General features: G+C 49.5%; 3 protein-coding genes across 3 annotated transcripts; 1 reads left to right on the top strand and 2 right to left on the bottom strand.

The window, feature by feature from the left end:
• The first annotated feature begins 8995 nt into the window (after positions 1–8995).
• Positions 8996–11448, top strand: LOC125511648 (basic transcription factor 3-like). The gene is made up of 6 exons (XM_048677075.1): positions 8996–9152; positions 9633–9700; positions 10062–10210; positions 10301–10357; positions 10768–10806; positions 10980–11448. Exons 2-6 carry the CDS (start codon positions 9633–9635, stop codon positions 11198–11200), a joined length of 534 nt encoding a protein of 177 aa, XP_048533032.1. The 5' UTR covers positions 8996–9152; the 3' UTR covers positions 11201–11448.
• A 689-nt stretch (positions 11449–12137) lies between these two features.
• On the bottom strand, positions 12138–13487 carry LOC125511647 (heat stress transcription factor C-2a-like). Its single transcript, XM_048677074.1, has one exon. The coding sequence runs from the start codon at positions 13124–13126 to the stop codon at positions 12323–12325; it is 804 nt and encodes a 267-aa protein (XP_048533031.1). The 5' UTR covers positions 13127–13487; the 3' UTR covers positions 12138–12322.
• A 3738-nt stretch (positions 13488–17225) lies between these two features.
• LOC125506537 (heat stress transcription factor C-2a-like) lies at positions 17226–18636 on the bottom strand. The gene has a single exon (XM_048671331.1). It carries the CDS (start codon positions 18355–18357, stop codon positions 17518–17520), a length of 840 nt encoding a protein of 279 aa, XP_048527288.1. The 5' UTR covers positions 18358–18636; the 3' UTR covers positions 17226–17517.
• Positions 18637–18857: the final 221 nt, after the last annotated feature.

Below are 18857 nucleotides of genomic sequence, written 5' to 3'. Positions count from 1 at the left end.
TTCAAGGCCGCCTCCCGCTTCTTGGCGCTGTCCAGAGTCTTGGTCAAAGTGGTTAGCTTCAACTCAAGATCCACGTTGGAGACCTTGGCGGCGCTGAGCTCTTTGCCCTTCTCGGAGAGATCGGCCTCCAGCCGCGCCACCTTCGTCTTCAACTCCTCCTTGGCGGCCTGGCGGCGGCGGCGTCCTCTGCTTGTTTGAGGGCTCCACTGAGTTTTTCCTCGCGCGCGGCAAGCTCCTCCTCGTGGGCGTCGAGATTGACCTTCCGCTGCGCCAGCTCGCCCTCCTCCGCGGCTAGCTTCACAGCGGCAAGTCGCTGCCGCTCTTCGACTTCGGCCTTCTCGAGGAGGAAGGCCTTCTGCGCTTCAGCGAGCTGCTCCCGCTCCTCCGCCAGGGATCGGAGGGCTTCCCGGTGGAAACCCCTGAGCTCTTCCGCACGCTTTTCAATGTCTGCTCCCGCCTTCGCGACAAGCGCCTCGCGGGACTCCAGCTTGGCTTGCTGCGCGCGGTAGAGCGACATCAGCTTCCGCAGCAGCCCCTCTTCTTCGGGCTTGTTGCTGCTGCTGCTTGGCGCGTCAACCACCGTCAACCCCGCGGAGGCAAGCACTTCTCCGTCAAAGATCTCCCCCTCGACCGGCGCCTTGGAGCTTGGCGCCCAGGGGAGGTTGATGAAGACGCCTTCGCCGGCCTTCAAGTAAACGCCCGGCTGGGGCTCCTCGGTGCTTGGCGCTGCGGCTTCGGCGGACGGGTCGGCGGTCGGTGTAGCGCCTGGCGCTCCTGCAGCCTCTGGGCCGTCAGTACGATCGCCAGATCCCTCGCCAGTCGTCGCGGCGCCAGCCTTGGCGGCCTCTGTGCCAGCGGCATCACTAGCGCCGGCTACGTCTTCGGCGGCGACCTCGGGCTCCATCCGCTTCGCAGCAGATGGGTCTGACAGCCGGCAAGGGGAGAAGAGTCAAGCAAAATCCAGCAAAAACTCAAGAAGATCAAAAGAAGAAGAACCCAAGGGAAGTTTTGAAGCAAGAGGAGTACCTGCACCAGGTTCTGTAGTCGTGGTCTCCGCCGTCGGGGGGCCGCTGGTGCTGTCCCTTGCCGGAGAACCCTCCCTTGCCGGAGACTTCTCCCTTACCGGGAAGCCCTCCCTTGCCGGAGAGTTCTCCCTTGTCGGGGAATTCTCCCTTGGCTCCTGGTGGGGCTGCTCGGCTCCTACACAAGTCAATAAGCATATATCAGCAAAGACAAGTACCCATGCGCGCCTCACAGCGGAAAGTAAATCATACACTTACGCTGGGGGCTGCCCTGGAGAAAAGTTGCCGGATCCGGCAAGGTTGTCTCGGGCGCGCCACCTGCTGTCGCAGTAGGCTCGTCCTCGATGACGATCACCGGGACCTTATCTATCTTTGCCGCCCTCTGGGCCAGAGTCCTGAAGAGGAACAAGTTCAGAGAAAAGCAAGTGAGAAACAAGACAAATAGCAAGTACAACAAAAGAAGCTTACTCTTCTTCTTCTTCCTCGTCGGAGCTGAACGCGGAGAAGTCGAAGTCCGGCGCGCGCCCGGCGCGACGAGGCGGAGGAGAAGCTTCCCTTGGCCGCTTGGCGGGAGCAGTGGCGGCGGTCTGAGACGATCCCGCTCCGGCTGACGGCGCGGCGTGAGCAGCGGCAGGAACTGAAGCGGTGGTCCGGCTAGACTCCGCTCCAGTTGCCGTCGTAGCATGAGGCGCTCCCGCGGCAACGGAGTTTGCCGCGGTGGAGCGTGTCACGCGGCGCGGCGACTGTTGACCCGCTTGTCGCTCCACCACGTCACCGGCCTTTCGGAGACGCCTTCTTGGTGGGGATGGAGGCTCTACTTGTGGTGGGCTGTCTGAAGACGAGGTGGAAGAGGAGTTGATTTCCAACGAGCCGCTCGTGTCCTTGGCGGGCTCGCTCGGCTCGGCGCCACGCCCGGCAAGCTCCTTCTTGCCGGCGGGCTCCCCTCGCTCGGCACGGCTTGCCGCTTCTGCTGCATCTGCCTCCTCCACAGTAAACCCAAATTCGCCCGCGGTTGCGGCTGCCGCTGCCTCTTCCAGCCTAGTGGCAATGAGCGCCATCTCCGCATCCGTGGTGTCGCGGGTGAGGCCATCCTTCTCGTCGGAGCGGATTGGCACTTCCACCAAGTCATCGAAGAACTGCTGCACGACGTCGTCTGCAGGCTCCTGCCAAGTCGGCACAATTCCATGCGAGTCGCACTCCGGCATCATTGCACGGATGCGGTCGAGCGAGGAATTGTTGCACAGCGGAACGACGCCCCCCGGCAACCTGAAAACCTCGGGATGTTGGGGGTCATACTTGAAGAGCTCCTGAAGCATCGCGTTGAGCTCCAGGACTGTGAAGTTGTAATTGAGGCCCGGTCGCAGCCTCATGATGTCTGCCGCATTCTTGAACTCCCAGGTGGGCCTCCCCCGTTCCTGCAGGGGGGCGATGCGGCGGCGAAGAAAGTCCGCGCCAACAGCGCCTACGGTAAGCCCGGCAAGCCTGAGACGCAGGATCCTGGTGACGGCAATCTTCAGCCTGTCATCTTCCGGGGCCACGTCACTCCAATCGCTGCCGCGTGCTACTGGGGTTCGGCGTCGGGTGGTGAATGGCTGCGGGCTCTCCTCGTCAATCCAGCACCAATCTGCCCTCCACTCCTCCCACTTGCCGCGGAATTCTCCCTCCAGATACGTTTCCTTCTTGCCGGCCCTTGAGATCCAGGCGATTCCGCCGGATAAAGATTCTCCTCTTTCTACTCGGGGTATGAAGAAGTGGCGGAAGAGGGCTACATTGGGAAGGACTCCGACAAAGTTTTCGCAGAGATGTGCGAAAACTGCCATGGTCAGAACGGCATTGGGGGTGAAGTCAAGGAGGTGGAATCCGTAGGTATTCATGATGTCGCAGAAGAATTCAGAGAAAGGCGGGCAGAGCCCGCAGTAGAAGAACAGAGCAAAGAAGGGGTATCCATTCGGAGCCTTCTTCCAAGCGGCGGTGGGGAGTACCTTTGTGCGCGGATGCGCGCGCGTCTCCGCCGACCAGAAAAGGTAGTAGTTCTCCCTCAGCTCCTTCGCGCCAAGCTTGGGGGGAAGACGACCCGCTCCTTCCGCAGCGCCGTGAGCCGCTGCACCTCGGTCGACTTCACGGCCTTCCCCTTGTCGGCTTTTGGAGCCATGGCGGAAGCAGTGGAGGAGGTCGACGGCGTTGGTGGTGCTGGTGGCGATGTGGGGGCGGAGCGCTGCTCTCTCTCTCAGCTTTGGGAAGGCGAGGGAGCGGCGGAGATTTCTGAGATTGGAACGGCAACGGGCAAGTGGGCGAACTGCCCCTGTTTCCCCTGCTTATAAAGAGGGAGGGGGCGGACGTTCCGCATTTCCGAATAAAGAAACCACCCACGATCTCTCCCACGACGCCGCATTCAACGCGTGCCGTTCGGGGAGGGCGCGGTGGATACGGAGTGAGATACGGCGTAACCTAGGCCGCGCGTGCCCGTGCCCTGTTTTGGGCCTGGCCCAACAGCGCTCGGCACCGTGTATGGCCCAGGCCCGGGGGCTCCTGTCGGTGTACTAGAGTAGGGGTACCCTAGTATCCCGAAATTGTGCACGGGCAGTCGCAGCATCCCGCGGCAAGGCTTGCCGGGTGACCGCCAAGGTCCTCCATGGTTCCTTTGGAGCCATTCAAGAACAAAGTGTCCAAGTCAAAGAGACAAGACCCCGGCAAGAGGAGCTTGCCGAGAAGGCCAACCAAGGCACCTCAAGACCCCGGCAAGAGGAGCTTGCCGGGAAGGCCATCCAAGGCATCTCCAGGAACTTGCCGCGACACGTCGCGCGTCCCGGCAAGGCCCGGAGAGCGACAAGCTCCCGGGCGCGACAAGACAACAACCGCGGCAAGGCGCTTGCCGCGGCAAGACACCACTGTGCCCGCGCTCCACCACATCCACCAACGTGTCGCTCTGGGACCCCTCCAGGCGTACGTGGCGGAAGGCTGTGCAGCTTGCGGTGCGCAGTGGCAAGCGGCGCTGACAAGTTTGCCACCATGGCGAGCGGTGGCGCCCCTGACGGTCCTTTTTTGCACTGTTTAGGCGACGCAGACGGGCATTTAAGGCCCTTGTCCCCTGCCGTCAGGGTTAGGTATGATACGCTGTAGCAGGTAGCTGTACCTACCGCAGCACCTTTCCATTTTTACCCTTTGCCTCCGTTGCCACCTATCGGTGACCCCTTGAGCATATAAAAGGTGGCCCGTGTGCAATGTAGAGGGGGGTAGCTGTTAGCTAGTTCAGACACACTCACGCTCGATCTCGTAGCTGCGGAAGTGTACTGTAGCACCCCGCGCTCCCGAACAAGAAATCAATACAAACCACAAAGCAGGAGTAGGGTTTTACGCATCCGTGCGGCCCGAACCTGGGTAAATCGCTCGCATGCATCGCCTCGATTTGCTCTTTGCACGATCTCCGCCCCCGCCGAACCGAAAGGGACCCAGTCCGCCGGTCCCATAGGTGCCCGTGGATCAGTACCCCGGCATCCTTGGCCTTCATGGTGACGATGGCCCCTCCAGGATCCTCCTCCATAGCCTCCGGTGATGATGGTCCCCTCCGGCAGGGTGCCAGAGAGGGCCTAGATTGATTTCTCGTGGCTACAGAGGCTTGCGGCGGTGGAACTTCCGATCTAGGTTAATTTCTGGAGGTTTGGGTATTTATAGGAGAGGTTGGCATCGAGAACAAGTCAGGGGGCCCCACGGGTAGTCCACGAGGCACAAGGGCGCGCCCCCCACCCTCGTGGGGCCCGTGGGACTCCCCTCCGACAGAGTTTTGTTCCAGTATTTTTTATATTTTCAGGAAAAATTCTCCGTTGATTTTCATCGCATTCCGAGAACTTTTATTTCTGCACAAAAACAACACCATGGTAGTTCTGCTAAAAACAGCGTCAGTCCGGGTTAGTTCTAATAAAATCATACCAAAATCATATAAAACTATTGTAAACATGGCATGAATACTTCATAAATTATAGATACATTGGAGACGTATCAGCATCCCCAAGCTTAATTCTTGCTCGTCCTCGAGTAGTTAAATGATAAAAGAAATAATTTATGAAGTGTGAATGCTAGCAAGTGCTTAAGTTTGATCAATGATAGTTTCAATCACTTTTTATAGCATCATTATATATCATAACAGTAGCTCAACTCATAAACTTCTCATGATCAAGTAACAAGCTATTCACATGTTACAGTATAAATCATAAATTTTTCTTGAAAACTAAAAAATCATGCTCTTAGTCATCAAACAATTGCAATTCATCTTATTTTCGGAAGGGTATATGTAAGAGCTTTGATTAAGCAAACTCCACATACTCAACTATCATTTAATCTTTCACAATTTCTAACACTCATGTGATATTTATGGGTTCAAAGTTTTAATTGGACACAGAGAAAGATAGGGGCTTATAGTTTCGCCTCCCAACCTTTTACCTCAAGGGTAATGTCAACAATAATAATTTATGAAAACCTACATCCAAGTGTATCCGGATCGCTCCAACACAAAGTGCTTGCCAAAGGAAAAAGTGTAGAAAGGGAAAGGTGATGAGCACCATGACTCTTGTATAAGGGTAGAAGATAAAAGTAAAAGATAGGCCCTTCGCAGAGGGAAACAGAGGTTGTCATGCGCTTTTATGGTTGGATGCACAAAATCTTAGTGCAAAAGAACGTCAGTTTATATTGCCGCTTGTGATAAAGACCTTTATTATGCAGTCTGTCGCTTTTATTTCTTCCTTATCACAAGTTCGTATAATGCTTATTTTCTTCGCACTAATAGATCATACATATTTAGAGAGCAATTTTTATTGCATGCACCGATGACAACTTACTTGAAGGATCTTACTCAATCCATAGGTAGGTATGGTGGACTCTAATGACAAAACTGGTTTAAGGAATGTTTGGAAGCACAAGTAGTATCTCTACTTGGTGCAAAGAGTTTGGCTAGCATGAGAGGAAAAGACAAACTCAACATGTTGGATGGTCCAAGACAATATAACGTTTCGGATATAGGAAAACATAACCCATTAAGTTGTCTTCCTTGTCCAACGTCAACCTTTTAGCATGTCATATTTTGATGAGTGCTCACAATTGCAAAAGATGTCCAAGATAGTATATTTATATGTGAAATCTCTCTTCCGACAATATTCTTTCATGAATTGTTCAAGTGACCAATTCTGCGTTTGCTAACTTCCAATAAGTTTACCACCTATACTTATTATGTGAGAAGTCATTACTCCCCATGTTGTAAGCATATGAAACGTATATAAATTCAGATTTATGATATTCAATTCATTCAACCATTTACTCATAGGATATATGTGAATCACGTGAGTAAATGACAAACTACTCCAAAAAGATATAAGTGAAGAACATTGAGTAGTCAAATAATTAACTAGCCATGGGAGGATTCTTTTTCATTCAAGATTTCAGATCCAATGATTTTATTCAAACAACAAGTAAAATTGAAAATACGCTCCAAGAAAAACACATATCATGTGACGAATAAAAATATAGCTCTTAGTAAGGTATACCGATAGTTTTGAAGGCGAAAGAGGGGATGCCTTCCGGGGCATCCCCAAGCTTAGGTGCTTGAGTCTTCCTTGAGTATTACCTTGGGGTGCCTTAGGCATCCCCAAGCTTAGGGTCTTTCCACTCCTTATTCTCCTCATATCGATGTTGTCATGCTTATGCATTGTGTGTTGCTAATGTTGGGTGCATCATGACTAGATCTTTTCTACCATGAATTACAATGTTTAGTCGCTGCTTGAACTTTGGAGGTGCTCTGCATTTATGTTTTGCGGTCTCAGAAAGGGCTAGCGAGATACCACTATTGTCATATTATATCATGGTTGTTTTGACAACGTGTTGTTATTTGAGATATCTTATTATTGCTCGCTACTTGATTATGTCATTGATATGAGTTAATATAATTTTTAAGAGTTATTATTGACATGGTTAGTTATAATCTTGGTTGAAAACCTGGATGCTATTTAAGCTTATTTATGCAAACAAGAGCAAAAGAGTTCGTAAAAGTTTTTCTTTTTCACTTTCAGTTTATCAACTGAATTGCTGAAGGACAAGCAAAGGTTTAAGCTTGGGGGAGTTGATACGTCTTCGTCGTATCTACTTTTCCTAACACATTTCCTCTTGTTTTGGACTCTAATTTGCATGATTTGAATGAAACCAATCCGGACTGACGCTGTTTTCAGCAGAACTACCATGGTGTTGTTTTTGTGCAGAAATAAAAGTTCTCAGATTGGAACGAAACTTTGCGAGAAATTTTTATATGAATAAAGATAATTTCTGGATCCAAGAACCACCGTAGGGGGCACCTGGCTGTGCACAACCCACCAGGGCGCCCCCCTCTAGGCGCGCCTAGGTGGGTTGTCCCCACCTGGTGGCCCCGCAGACCCTGAAATCGATGCTACAAAATCACATGTTTCCAGAAAAAAATCAGGTAGGAAGAATTATCGCGTTTCATGAGATGGAGCCACCGTCACCTCCTGTTCTTAATCGGGAGGCAGGATCTGGAGTCCGTTTGGGGCTTCGGAGAGGGGGAACTTCGATCTTCGTCATCACCAACCCTCCTTCATCACCAATTCCATGATGCTCTCCATCGGGAGTGAGTAATTCCTTCGTAGGCTCGCTGGTCGGTGAGGAGTTGGATGAGATTCATCATGTAATCGAGCTAGTTTTGTTAGGGCTTGATCCCTAGTATCCACTACATTCTGAGATTGATGTTGCTATGACTTTGCCATGCTTAATGCTTGTCACTTTGGACCCGGGTGCCATGATTTTAGATCTGAACCGTTTATGTTATCACCATTATATCTATGTTCTAGATCCGATCTTGCAAGTTATAGTCACCTACCACGTGTTATGATCCGGCAACCCCGGAGTGACAATAGTCGAGACACTTCCCGGTGATGACTGTAGTTTGAGGAGTTCATGTATTCACCGTGTGTTAATGCTTTGTTCCAGTTCTCTATTAAAAGGAGGCTTTAATATGCCTTAGTTTCCAATAGGATCCCGCTGCCACGGGAGGGTAGGACAAAAGATGTCGTGCAAGTTATTTTTATAAGCACATATGATTATTTACGGAATACATGCCTACATTATATTTATGAACTGGAGCTAGTGCTGTATCGCCCTAGGTTATGACTGTTATATGGTGAATATCATCCAACAAATCGTCGACCCAATGCCTACGATTTTCCTACATAATGATCTTGCTAAGTTACTATTGCTGTTGTTACTATTGTCACTGCTACAAAGCTATTACTATCATTGTTACCGTTACTGTTGCTGCTGTCACTACTATCAAATCTATCATATTACTGTGCTACTGATCACTTTGCCGCAGATATTAATCTCCAGGTGTGGTTGAATTGACAACTCAACTGCTAATACTTGCAAATATTCTTTGACTCTCCTTATGTTGAATCGATAAATTTGAGTTGAATACCCTACCCTCGAAAACTGTTGCGGTCCCCTATACTTGTGGGTTATCATTTCCCCTTTTGTGATCACTACGATCAGCCTATGTGATTCGTGTCGTAATAGCGCTACTCCAACTGAAGATAAATCAATCTAGTTTGTGAAACTAAACGGATAGATCAAAGAGAAATATAAAGCTATAACAATCATATTTAGAAAAGACTCCAATTACTAATCATAGATATTCAAATCATAAACTCATAATTCATCGGATCCCAACAAACACACCGTAAAAGAAGATTGCATCTGATAGAACTTCAAGAACATAGAGGAGAACATTATCACGATATCAGAACGCTTCTCACAAATAATATCGTCATTTCTCCTGCTCCACAAGGTGTGTTTGTTAATTTAACCATACCTTGTTTTCCCACTAAAATTCCATCATATACGTACTACCGCGTATACTACCTTATCATTGACCTCACCTCACCTCAGAGCTCACCACCCCCGTGGGATCGGACGGCCAGGATCGGCCCCTGGGGTGATAAAACCCTAACACCGAGCCGAGCAGAGGAAAGCAAGTCCCCTTTCGCAGTGGTTGGCCTCCCGACCCCTATCTTCTCTCCCACTAATCCCCCCCATTCCCCTCGCTGCCGCCGCCGCCGCCGCCGTCGTCGCCTGCCCAAGGTATGCCCCCAGCGCCAATCTCCTGCCCCCCTTGCGGCGCTACGCTCTGCTGCCGCAGCTTTTAGTTTAATCGCGTGGCCTGCGGGCGGGCAGATGGACGGAGATGGACTGTACGGTGCCGTCGATCTGTCGTGCCTGCGGATTCGCCGGTTGGCGTCGTGGTTCCGGTTGCTGCCGTCGCGGGTGTGCTTGGCTTAGGTCGGATTTTGCCCGGCGGACTGGTCGGCGCGAGATTCGATCTGGCTGCTCTGTCGTTCAAGCTGGATTCGGGGTCGGTAGGGTAGGATGAATCGCCCGCTGCTAGATTTGGCAACTTGCAGCTCCGCGGCCGGAGTAGTAAGTGACTGGACGCTGCCCATGCCGCCGGCCCTGCTTCCACGGCTCAACACTTACTATAACTTTGACCAAGAGTACTGGGAGATCCCTTTTTTTTGCTCCCATGTACCGTTATTAACGCAAGAACTCATGTGTGTCGTGCAGATGAATGTCGACAAGCTGAAGAAGATGGCCGGTGCCGTGCGCACCGGGGGCAAGGGCAGCGTGCGCAGGTGCTTTCTCCGATGTTAAACTTGTTATTACTGTCGTCCATATTGGTTTTGGTGTGAGCACTAGTGTTTCCTGCTTGAAGCACGGTAGTAAATCTATTGTTTCAGCCCTAAAATGTCTCCTCAGAATGAATAATTTGTGCCCTGTGAACCATTATTGCTGATATCCTGTTTAGAAATGCCAAATTTGAAGCATGCTAGCTAAAGCATACATCATCATCCAAACATACTGGTGTTACATTTCTGAATTGGTCTGTCAGTGAATGCCATTTAGTGGATGCATATCAGCTTATAGAGTATAAAATAGTATGAACGTTTCTCCTATTGCTATACTTATTATTGAAAAGCTTTCCGCTGATGGCAGGAAGAAGAAGGCCGTTCACAAGACCACGACCACTGATGACAAGAGGCTTCAAAGCACCTTGAAGAGAGTAGGAGTGAACACCATTCCTGGTATTGAAGAGGTCAACATTTTCAAGGATGACGTTGTCATCCAATTTCAGAACCCGAAAGGTGAAATGACATTTTGTACCATTTCGTCTACAGAATTAAGGATCCACTTGCACATCTATTCTAACATTGGTATTTCTTGATTTCCTGCAGTGCAAGCATCAATTGCCGCAAACACATGGGTAGTCAGTGGAACACCACAGACGAAAAGTAAGTCCTGCTTTAAAATCTTCATGGCTTAATTGTTTCATTAAGTAGCCTTCTTTCTCTGGAGCAACATAAATATCTCTAAGATATGCTGCTTTGGCAGTGATCTCATCTTTATTTGTGCATCTACCTTTAAGTTTCATGGGTACATAAATATTATAATGTAGATGGCATATGCTATCAACTTTAACTGTCTGTACATGACTTTTGTAAATCAAAGTTAGTAGTCTCATTATGTTTCAAAAGTAATGTTACAGTTTACTAATGATGATATCATGAGGTTGAAGATGTACACCTTGCTACATACTATATACTATATATTCTTCATTACCATATATGTTCCTTGTGACTGAGCACTACATTTTTTGACTTGATGTAACTGCAATTTCATTTTTGGCTTTTATTGTTTACAGAGCTGCAAGATTTACTGCCGACAATTATCAACCAACTGGGTATGTCCCCCTTCACATTCTCACATTAGTCTAGTCCAATAATTGCCTATGTTCTGGTGAAATGTCTTGCTCACTGTGTTAATACCACCATACTTGAATCGAAAGACAGTAAAACATCTCAACCAAGCAAGTGCGTTTACACCATGTCTCAACAGGAAATTCCTTTTTGCCAGGCCCGGATAACTTGGACAACCTGCGAAGGCTTGCGGAGCAGTTCCAGAAGCAGATGCCTGGTGGTGAGGCTGGCGGCGCCAGCATCGGTGCTGCCCAGGACGATGATGACGATGTCCCAGAGCTCGTCCCAGGAGAGACCTTCGAAGAGGCCGCAGAGGAGAAGAAGGAACCCGAGGCGAAGAAGGAAGCGGAGCCGGAGGAGAAGAAAGAGTCGTCGTAATCTTGTCACGCCATTCGTTGTTGTGAAGGGTTCCTTGTTGGTTCAGGGTTGATTGGCATCTTATTACTGTATATGCCAGAGACATGGTCCTGTGAGAACTCTGGCCCATCTTTCATTTCTAGCGCTCCTCCGGTTGGTTTTGTCTCGGCCGTGGGTTGTGTCCAAACCGACGGCGGAACTGAGTTTTACGACAATTATCGTTTACCATTCCAAAGTGTTTGATATGCACAGTTGCAATGTTTGATGGATAGGTCTTGTCAGAAATGTGTGCCGTCCAGGTCCAATCAGTGGCAGTTAATTTTCAGGAAATTGCTATGCGCATGCCCAACCTTGCCGTAGTAGCGTGTGTTGCTTGTGATTTTGTGGAGAGGTTTACTTCCTTTTCTACCTAAGAATCACAAGCGATAGCTGCACTGAGCTTCAGATGAAGAACAATTGATTTTTGTAAAAGATTTGTCACTACTGTTAGGCCATAACATAATTGTGTCCATCAATCTTCTCGCCCAAACGGCCCTGGCAACACAAGACTATGGCCTTGCCCATTATGTCATACTCCCTCCGCTCCTTTTATATATGGTGTATTTGATTTTTGATAAAATTTTAAAATATAAGGTGCATTTCTTTTAATTCGTTGTTAACCCTCCAGACTCGCAGCAAAAGAAGTAAAATATCTCTATTGATTGCATGTATCTTTTACTTTTTTGGACTAACTAATTTACTTACCACTAATCAATTAATTTGCCAAGTCCTAACTAATCTGTAATTATGTGTGTTGATCACCATGCCAAAAATAATATACTTTACATAAAGGAACGGAGGGAGTAAGAGACCTGAGCAGAGCAGATCCATGAGACGTGATGCCGCATGTGCCTCCAGCATTGCGCATTCCTGGCCTCGCAACACAAACACAGGTTTTACACATCTCACCTGATCAAAGTTGCTGAGCTAAAATACACACAGTAAACAAAAATATGTCTCGCAGATTGAGATTCGATCTCCTCTACAGCCACAAGTCAGAGCCTAACCCCTATCTAGCCTCCTTTCTCTACATACATACAGTACAGAGCAGAGCAGTCGGGGACAGTGGGGAGGGGGTTGATCGGCCGCCCAACCAGCAGCCGGTCAGTAGCCGCTGTCCATGTGAAAACCGTACGGCGGGCCGCCGAACCCGTCCCCTCCGGCGTAGTACATGTCCACGCTGGGCTCCGGCACCAGGGCCTCCTCCAGGTTCAGGTTGCCGCTGTGGTGGTGGTGGTACAACAGCCCCCCTGCGTCGACCCCCGCGCCGTCCGCGTCGAGCAGCAGCCGCGGCCTCTTGACCTCCTCCGCGCCCTCGTCCTGGCCGCCCCCCGAGCTGCCCGCGAGGCGGCGCAGCACGTCGGGGTCGCCCACCACCTTGAGGAGGAAGGCGAGCATCTGCTTGGGCCGGCGCTCCGTCTCCTGCACCCGGCGCCACATCTCCGCCACGCGCTCCTCCGTGGCCCTCTGCTCCTGCCTCAGCCGGACCACCTCCATGGCCAACACCGTGCTGCTGCTCTCCTCATCCTCCTCCTCGCCGCCCTCCTTGCCGCCGCGCTTGGCGCTGCTCTGGCGGCGGACGATGCGGGGGAGGAGGTGCGTCTGGCCGCGGAGGAAGGAGGCGTGCGCGAACTCCCACCGGTCCGGGTCCACCTTGCGGAAGCCGTAGGTGTTGAGCTGCCGGACGAAGCTGGAGAAGTTGGCGTGCTTGAAGTGCGCCGGGAGGAGCGCCTGCGAGAAGGCGAAGGGGTCGGCGACGACGAAGCTGTTGCCGGCGGGCCCCCACGCGACCACGGCGTCGGTGGCCCGGTCGTCCACCATCCCGTACGTCTTGGCCACGAACGGCGCCACCCCCGCACCACCAGAGCTCCCGGAGCCCGAGGACGACGAGTCCATGCCGCCGCTCATCGTCGCGACGGAGGGAGAGAGAGAAGAGACGATGCTCGCTTGCTTGTTGCTGGTCGGGGAATGAAGGGGGCAGGGCGTGGGGAGCGGACTGCGACTGCGAGATGTGTATTGCGCTCGCTCTCTCTCTCTCACTCTCTATGTAGGCCGGATGTCGACGGGGGAGGGGGTGACAGGTGGAGGGACGCGTGGTGGCGCACGCGGCGGGCGGCGAGATATTGTAGCCGCTGAGTCGACAAAAGCGGCCAAGTTGAAGCGAAGTATCCGCTTTCCATTTCTGTGGTGAGCTGCGCTCCCGAGGAAACGGGTTAACTTGTGGACGGGGGCAGTGCTACTGCTGGGTAGCACACTGCCACTGGGTTGCTTCTTTTTTCTGGGTAGCCACTAGGCCTGGGGGACAATATATAAAGATTGATTTCTGTTTATCTCAATATCAATATACAAAGGCTCATGGATGGGTTATGAAAGAGAAAAGGCTCGGGAACGTCAAATGTCTCGACCAACGTGTCCAGACTATTTTAACCATCCAATGCAGTGCCACATATGTTTTTTTTCTACTTCAGTACAGACGCAAGAGCTCATACATGCGCGCATACACTCACCCCTATGAACATACACACGCACACCTTATCCCTACGAGCACCTCCGAGAGACTGAGACGACATGACATCTTGAAATTTACATAGTTACCGTAGACGCCTCGTCGTCGATGAAAACGTCTCCTCCCACCGAAAGCACATCATCGAATATCCTGAAATAAATCCACGAATAATGTGAGCACCAGGACTTGAATCTTGGTGGGCCGGGGATACAATTGTCCCTCTAACCATCCAACCATAGGTTGGTTCGCCAGTGCCATGTATATTTGCAGATGAGAATTTAAGCAATTGAATGTAAAGTTGGGGAGGCTCGCGGGAGTCCGGTCCTTCGCCATTAGGCCTTCGACACCCTCGACACACCCGCAACTACGCCTAAAGCATGTGTATCTTTCTCACTTCGCTCCCAAAGCTTTTTGTATCCGCTCCTGGATAGGCTGCCGCGGCCGCTGTATCAATCCGCCCAGATCTTCGCCGTTGCAACCGGGAACCAGGCGCGCTTTGACTACACCATCGCCCACTCCCCTTGCCCATCCGCTGCCCTGGTACCGGCTGCCCCTGCAATTGCTATCCACGGCGGACACCACACCCACAAAGTGTTTGTCCAAATGTCATAGCGTTGACATTTTCTATGTACTTTGATACTTCGAGGCAAACACGATGGATTCTGACGACATGTACTTCTACATCAACTGCATGGAGTCGTCCTCATCAGATGTGGATGAAACGGCGATGATGCAGGAGGTCCTAGTAGAAGCAGATCATGCGGAGGATCATGTCTTGAATTTTAAGGGATCAATCAAGGAACATCGAGTGTTGAATCGGAAGAGGACACGAGGGCATTTGACGATGATGAAAGTTTTACTTTGCCCTAGATGCCCTATTCACGAACAATTTTCACCGGCGCTTTCGGATGCGCAGAGATGTTTTCGTCGCCTCAACAATGGTGTCCGAGCTTATGATGACTACTTCATCTTGAAAAATGGCGTCATTGGAAAAAAATGGATACCCTGATTAGCAGAAGTGCACGCTACATTGAGGATACTCGCCTATGGAACCAACACAGATTCATGGGACAAGTACCTCTAAATGTTTGTAAGCATATGTAGAGTTGCCATGGTGAGGTTTGCTAAAAGGGTGGTCAAGGTGTTTGGACTGTAATACTTAAGAGGACCAACTGACGTAGACACCGAAAGGCTAATGTCACTCTCAGAAGTAAGAGGGTGGCTAGGTATGCTCGGATCCCTCGATTGCATGCAATGGAGACGGAAAAACTGCCCATGTGCTCTCCAAGGGCAAAAATTAGGGACATGTTAAGAAGCCCACAATCATTCTTGAAGCTGTTGCATCATAAGACCTATGAATTTGACACGCTTTATTTGGCATGCCTAGGTCTCACAATGACATCAACGTGTTGCAGCAGTCTCCTTTGTTTGCTAGGTTGACTAAAGGACAAACTCCTCCGTGTCAACTATACCATCAATGTCATGACTACATCATGGGCTACTATCTAGTTAATGGTATCCATCCTCCATTGGTGACCTTCGTCAAGACCATCTCTGAGCCAGTTGGTCAGAAAAAAGCTCAGTTTGCCCAAAGACAAGAAGGAGCTAGCAAGGATGTGAAGAGGGCATCTGGAGTGCTCCAAGCCCGTTTTGCGATTTTTCGAGGACCTGGAGATCCAGAGACTTTGTGGGAGATGATGACAGCTTGGATGATAATGCAAACATGATTGTGGAGGATGAAGATGAAGGAGCTAGAAGGAACTTAAAAAAAAGATTGTGAACTGCTATGCATTTGAGCTTGAGCTCTGCATCTTGCATTTGATTATTTAGAAATATTACGAGGTAATACCGCCAATGGTAAAGTATGTTCTAAACTTATATGATTATAATAATCCACCAACGTTATCATGGCGTTTATCATTTTTTTTCCATCAGATGCACAAAGTAGTTCATATGATCTGTCTATAGTTGTTTTGGAGTTAAATGCTCACGAAATATATAAGGCCCAATGATTCATGAACCGGCCAAAAGATGACTTGTAAGTATTGTTCATGCCAACTAGAAATTTTAGATGAGGTGAGATATAATTAAAGGAAGACAGAGGGTTGTGGTTGGGTATCATTATAACCCTATTTTTTGACACACTTCGAAATTTTTTCAAACACATGATTTTCATTTTAAAAAATACATGTTTTGAACACTTTTTCTGAATACACAGTAATATTTTCCAAATACATGCTGCATATTTTCTTAATGGCAATAAACATTTGTTAAACTACATGAACATGTTTTACATTGTATGAACATTTTTAAAATTTGCACGGCCTATTTTAGACACACTTGAACATTTTTATAAAATATCACATACTTTTTTATAATGTGAATAAGCATTATTTTAATGACAGGAACATCTTTTTACATTTTATAGTCAACACTGAAAAATTTCATGAACATTGTTTTGAATCGCTTGATTTTTTACTTAAAATTTCATGTGCATTTTTTTAATAGCACAATTTTTTTATTACATCACGAAACATTTTTTTTAACATTGTATACTTTTTTCTGAAAATTCCACAAACACGTTTTTGAAACTCTTGAATATTTTAAAAAATGTAATGTACATTTCTACAAACAATTATTTAATTCTTTAAATATTTATTTGTATTGTAAAAACATCTTTTAAATATCACGTCCATTTTTTAATGTCACCAACATTTATCCGTACACACGATTAATGTTTTGCTATATTTGTTTAACATTTTCTAATACATGATTAATATTTTTCCAAAACATATGTGAACGTGTTTTTTTGCATTATATATATTTACAATATTTCAAAATATAAACAATAGTAAAAATGTAAAAAAGTATGGGTGATGTCAGTCTGACACGCCCGTGTGGTTACTGGGCTGGCCCAATAACGGCTCCCCATAGTCGCCGTACCCTCACATATGTTTTGGAAAAATATTAAGCATAAGGTGATAGCCTTGCTCCATATATCAAAGTAATCGAGGGCGCAGGAGCGGTGGTCGAGGTAGCCAACACGTCGCGGTGACAGGCAGATTCATTTCCGGCAAAGAGAAAAGACAAGCCAGAATTATGTTTTAATAGAAATAGCCAACACGCAGAAATAAACTATACAATGTTCTAACCAATGCAACCAAAGGACCGACCGATCTAATGAAAAAGACTAGGCAACACATTATACGTCAACACTCTTCCTCACGTGTGGCTTCCTCAGGCCTAAACGTGGATCGAAATTAGGCTATAATTTAATTGCGCCAGCCAGGTCTTAAACTCAAGACCTTTTGGCTTCGATATCATGTAGAAGTACACACTCTAACCAATGTAACTAAAAGACCGATCTGATGAAAGAGACTAGACAGCACATTATATGTCAACACTTCCTCCGTAAATAAATATAAACTACTTTCTTTGTTCTTGGATATAGACTTTTTTGTTCTTAGATATATAGAGATTTCAATATAAACTACATACGAATTAAAATAAGCGAATTTATACTTTAAAATATGTCTATATACATTCATATATAGTCTATACTAAAATCTCTAAAATGAGATATACTTAAGAACGAAGAGAGTACAAAGAAATATAAACTTACACTGACTAAATTCCAGAGACATTGTGATCTAAGCGTCTCTTATACAAGTGCGGCGTTTCCGTTCCCGAGCTATGCCGGAGTATTTAGTATCTGGCTAGCTTCCTGCACGTGCCTGTTTCTCTCTCGACAAAGCCACAAAATACAGATGCCGGACAGCGTTCACGCACGCAGTCAGTAGCCGCTGTTGACGTGGAACGCGTATGGCGGGTGTCGTCCGCCGCCGCCGCCGCCGCCGCCGTCCGCCTGCACGTCGCCTCCGGCGTAGTACAATTCCACGCTGGGCTCCAGCACACAGGCCTCCTCCATGTTCAGGTTGCTGTGATTGTGGTACGACTGCCCGTCGACGGGCATCCTCTGTTCTTCCCTGCTGTCGAGAAGCAGCCGCGGCCTGTTGACCCGCGCGTCCTCGTCCTGGCCGCTGCCTGCGAGGCGGCGCACCATGTCGGGGTCGCCGACCACCTTGAGCAGGAAGGCGAGCATCTGCTTGGGCCGGCGCTCCGTCTCCTGCACCCGGCGCCACATCGCCGCCACGCGCTCCTCGGTGGCCCTCTGCTCCCGCCTCAGCTGGACCACCTCCATGGCTAACATCGTGCTGCTGCCGTTTTCATCTTCGCGGTCGTCCTTGCCGCGCCTGCCTCCGGTACCGCTGCTCTGGCGCCGGACGATGTGGCGCAGGAGGTGCGTCTGGCCGCGGAGGAAGGAGGCATGCGCGAACTCCCACCGGTCCGGGTCCACCTTGCGGAAGCCGTAGGTGTTGAGCTGCCGGACGAAGCTGGAGAAGTTGGAATGCTTGAAGTGCGCGGGCAGCAGCATCTCCGAGAAGGCGAAGGGGTCGGCGACGACGAAGCTGTTGCCGGCGGGCCCCCACGCGACGACGGCGTCGGTGGGCCGGTCGTCCACCATCCCGTAAGTCTTGGCCACGAACGGCGCCACCCCCGCCCCGGCAGCCGAACCAGAGGAGCTCCCGGATGAGGACGACGACTCCATGCCGCTGACGGCGCCTCTCATCATCACGAGACGGCCAGAAGATGGATCTTTGCTTGCTGCTAGCTACTTGGGGAACGAGCGGGGTGTCGTGCGGTGAGTGGATTGGGACGGACTGGGAGGAGCTGTGTCGTGTCGAGCCGAGCTGCCGAGGTGTATATACGCAGGCCGCAGGGGATGTCGACAGGTGGAGGGACGCGTGGTTGCGCACGCGGCGGCGCCTGGCAGGCCGCGGGATTTTCCGGCCGCTGAGTCGGCATGGGAGCGGGGGGAAGGTGGCACTCCTCCTTGCGCCCAGACAAACAAAGTGGCGAGGTTTAAGTTGAACTCGCATCTGCTTTCCATTTGTTTATTCATCTCGACTCCTGTTCTCTACCCTCTTTTTATTTTGTTTTGTTATAAGCAGATACAGAAACGGGTTAACGAGCGGACAGGGGCAGTGCAAAGTTCGGCGGGACCCAACTGGGTATTTTAGAAGCTACTGTGTCACATCAATCAGTCATGTAGCAGTTGTGTCACACGCCGAC

This window comes from Triticum urartu, chromosome 5, assembly GCF_003073215.2.
Source record: "Triticum urartu cultivar G1812 chromosome 5, Tu2.1, whole genome shotgun sequence".
In the NCBI taxonomy this organism is placed as follows: Eukaryota; Viridiplantae; Streptophyta; class Magnoliopsida; order Poales; family Poaceae; genus Triticum; species Triticum urartu.
This window is presented reverse-complemented; position numbering and strand designations above follow the sequence as displayed.

What these genes read in the sequence shown, in the direction of transcription:
- LOC125506537 (XM_048671331.1), bottom strand. Translation starts at nt 18,357, where the DNA reads ATGATGAGAGGCGCCGTCAGCGGCATGGAGTCGTCGTCCTCATCCGGG.
- LOC125511647 (XM_048677074.1), bottom strand. Translation starts at nt 13,126, where the DNA reads ATGAGCGGCGGCATGGACTCGTCGTCCTCGGGCTCCGGGAGCTCTGGT.
- LOC125511648 (XM_048677075.1), top strand. Translation starts at nt 9,633, where the DNA reads ATGAATGTCGACAAGCTGAAGAAGATGGCCGGTGCCGTGCGCACCGGG. An exon ending in CCAATTTCAGAACCCGAAAG is followed by an intron (nt 10,211 to 10,300) that starts GTGAAATGACAT and finishes GATTTCCTGCAG; the next exon opens with TGCAAGCATCAATTGCCGCA. An exon ending in TGGAACACCACAGACGAAAA is followed by an intron (nt 10,358 to 10,767) that starts GTAAGTCCTGCT and finishes TATTGTTTACAG; the next exon opens with AGCTGCAAGATTTACTGCCG.